We start from the raw sequence: 2664 nt of genomic DNA, 5'->3' as shown, positions 1-2664 counted from the left end.
ACCTATGATGGTGGGCAACTTTGTATAGGGTTCTGAGGATTATGGTTACATTACGAATCAGGCTGAAGAGAAACAGACAGTCGGTAAGATTGTTAATTTTGAAACTGGTCCCTGTTTAATAATGATTTTTTCGGTAATTTTAAATGTCTTGCCCGCTTACGCTTTGGTATTCCGCTAAATTTCGTTTTGAGAACAATTTAGGTCTTAATAGACACAAGATGTGATCTATTTCTAGCACATTGAATGTCCACGTTAGTGGTCAACGTTATATATAAAAATATATATATATATATATCTATATATATATATATATATATATATGTTTCTGTTTCATACCAGGTTGTCAGCCAACCTTGGAACTACTTCGTCAGATCATGAATGAGGCAGAATTTTACGACAAAGAACAGCATGCACAGTGCAGTGTGCATTATCTTAACTTCATAGCCGCCATAACATCACCAACAGATCTCGGTAAGTAACAAACACGTGCATGCAATAATTATCTCACCCAGACACACCTGAAATATTTGCATTTAGCTTGACACTGTGTATGGCTGTGTGATTAACAAGTTTGCTTTACAACCACTAGGTTTCAGGTTCAGTTCCTGCTGTAAATACCCTTGGCAATAGCCCTCGTCTCACCAATCCCTCCGTGTGAGGTGAGTGAGTTTGGTAGGCGGAAACGGTGAGGAAGCCCATCATGTATGTATGTGTGTGTGTATGTATGTGTAATATATATGTGTGTGTGTGTGTGTGTGTGACATGCTGAAGTCATTTGACATGCTGAAGCACCACCTTTAGTTGAAGAAATCAAGCCCAGTACTTATTCCTTTTAAAGCCTGGTACTTATTCTGTTGGTTTCTTTTGCTGAACTGCTAAGTTATGGGAACATAAACACACCAGCACTGGTTGTCAAGCGGTGGGGGTGGGGACAAACATAGACACAAAGGTACATGCATAGATATGCATATACACATATATATATATATATATACGATGGGCTTCTTTCAGTTTCCATCTACCAAATCCACTCACAAGGCTTTGATCAGCCCAAGGCTATAGTAGCATATATATATATATATATATATATAAAATCATCAATTTAATGCTCATTTTTCCATACTTGCATGGGTCAGATGGAATTGATTGAGGCAGATGTTCTACAGTTGGATACCCTTCCTGTTATCAACCCTTACCTCTTTCCAAGTAAGATAATATTTCCCTGTGGCCAGATATGTTTTCTCGGAAGATTGGAAATGAAAGACACAGCTTATATAGTAGTGACACTCGCTTAGAGCTGTCATGCGATGTTAAGGCAAGGAGACAGTAACACACAGACACACACACACACACTCATATACATATAGACAGCAGGCTTCTTCCAGTGTCCGTCTACCAAATCCACTCACAAAGCTTTGGTTGGCCCAGGGCTATAGTAGAAACACTTACCCAATTGGAGACCATGCAGTGAGACTGAACCTGGAACCACATGCTTGGAAAGCAAACTTCTTACCACACGACCACCTATATAACTGGCACTCCATTGAGGGATCCAGTTAATCTGACCAACAGAACAACCTGCTCGTGAAATTTACATGCAAGTGGCTGAGTACTCCACAGACACATGTACCCTTAACGCAGTTCTCAGGGAGATTCAGTGTGACACAGAATGTGACAAGGCCGGCCCCCTCTGTATTACAGGTACAGCTCGTTTTTGCCAGCTGAGTGGAGTGAAGCAACATAGTAGAAGACACTTGCTCAAGGTACTGTGCAATGGGGTTGAACCCAAGACCGCATGAGTTGAATAGCAAGCTTCTTAACCCCACAGCCATGCCTGACTTGCCAGTTTCCATCAAACCATACAACCCATGCCAGCATGGAAAAGGGATGGAGGGTGATGTTGCTGCTGTAATAACCGTTTTCTTTCTCTCTTACCAACAGGAACTGGTCTTGGACATGGGACACACATTTTAAGTCAAAGACTCGGCAATCTTTTCTTCAACATAACATTCCACACGCCAACCACAAGTCAACTGGTTTCAATATATTCTCAGGTCTTCCAAATCTTGCTCGAAGATTTACCTTCCACTTTCCAGCTTCAGATTTACATACCAAATTTAGCACAGGTAACTGTTATGAGTATTAGGAACTCTGATTGAAAATTAACTCAGGTATAGAAATACATTATTTACATCGTCTCGTGGCACACCTAGCATCATCTTGTGGCACACCAGTGCGCCATGGTATACCAGCTGCAGAGTGTTGAGGGATAAAGCTAAGGTATGAATTATAAAGAACAAAATTATAAATTAGGAAATAAAAATTAGGAATCTTGGGGCTACTAACCCCAAGGTTCCGAGTTCGATTCACAGCAGCGACCTGATTAATAATAGTAATAATAATAATAATAATATAATAATAGTAACATCGTTAGGAATGAGAACCCAGGTTCGAAATTTCCCCAAGACACCTGACGAAGGCTGGAGGGTATATCAGCCGAAACGTTGTGTTAACAACAAACAAGATGAGGACAAATATCCGTCAAATGTAAATAATGTAAATAATGTAAAAATTAGAAAATTATAAAAAATGAAAAAATAAAGAAATAATTTTTAAAAATTAAGAATAAAATCAAAGTAAAGATGAAATATAAATATAAAAATA

General features: G+C 39.0%; 1 protein-coding gene across 1 annotated transcript in view; it reads left to right on the top strand.

The window, feature by feature from the left end:
* Positions 1–2664, top strand: part of LOC106879164 (dynein heavy chain domain-containing protein 1) — a 72778-nt gene that overhangs the window by 39639 nt on the left and 30475 nt on the right. The window contains exons 23-24 of the mRNA XM_014928609.2: positions 340–471; positions 1942–2126. Coding sequence (XP_014784095.2) covers positions 340–471; positions 1942–2126 — 317 coding nt within the window. The remainder of the gene's footprint in view (positions 1–339; positions 472–1941; positions 2127–2664) is intronic.

The sequence above is a fragment of the Octopus bimaculoides genome, chromosome 27, assembly GCF_001194135.2.
Source record: "Octopus bimaculoides isolate UCB-OBI-ISO-001 chromosome 27, ASM119413v2, whole genome shotgun sequence".
Taxonomy (NCBI): Eukaryota; Metazoa; Mollusca; class Cephalopoda; order Octopoda; family Octopodidae; genus Octopus; species Octopus bimaculoides.
Note: the sequence above shows the minus strand (reverse complement) of the source record. Positions and strands in the feature narration are given on the sequence as shown.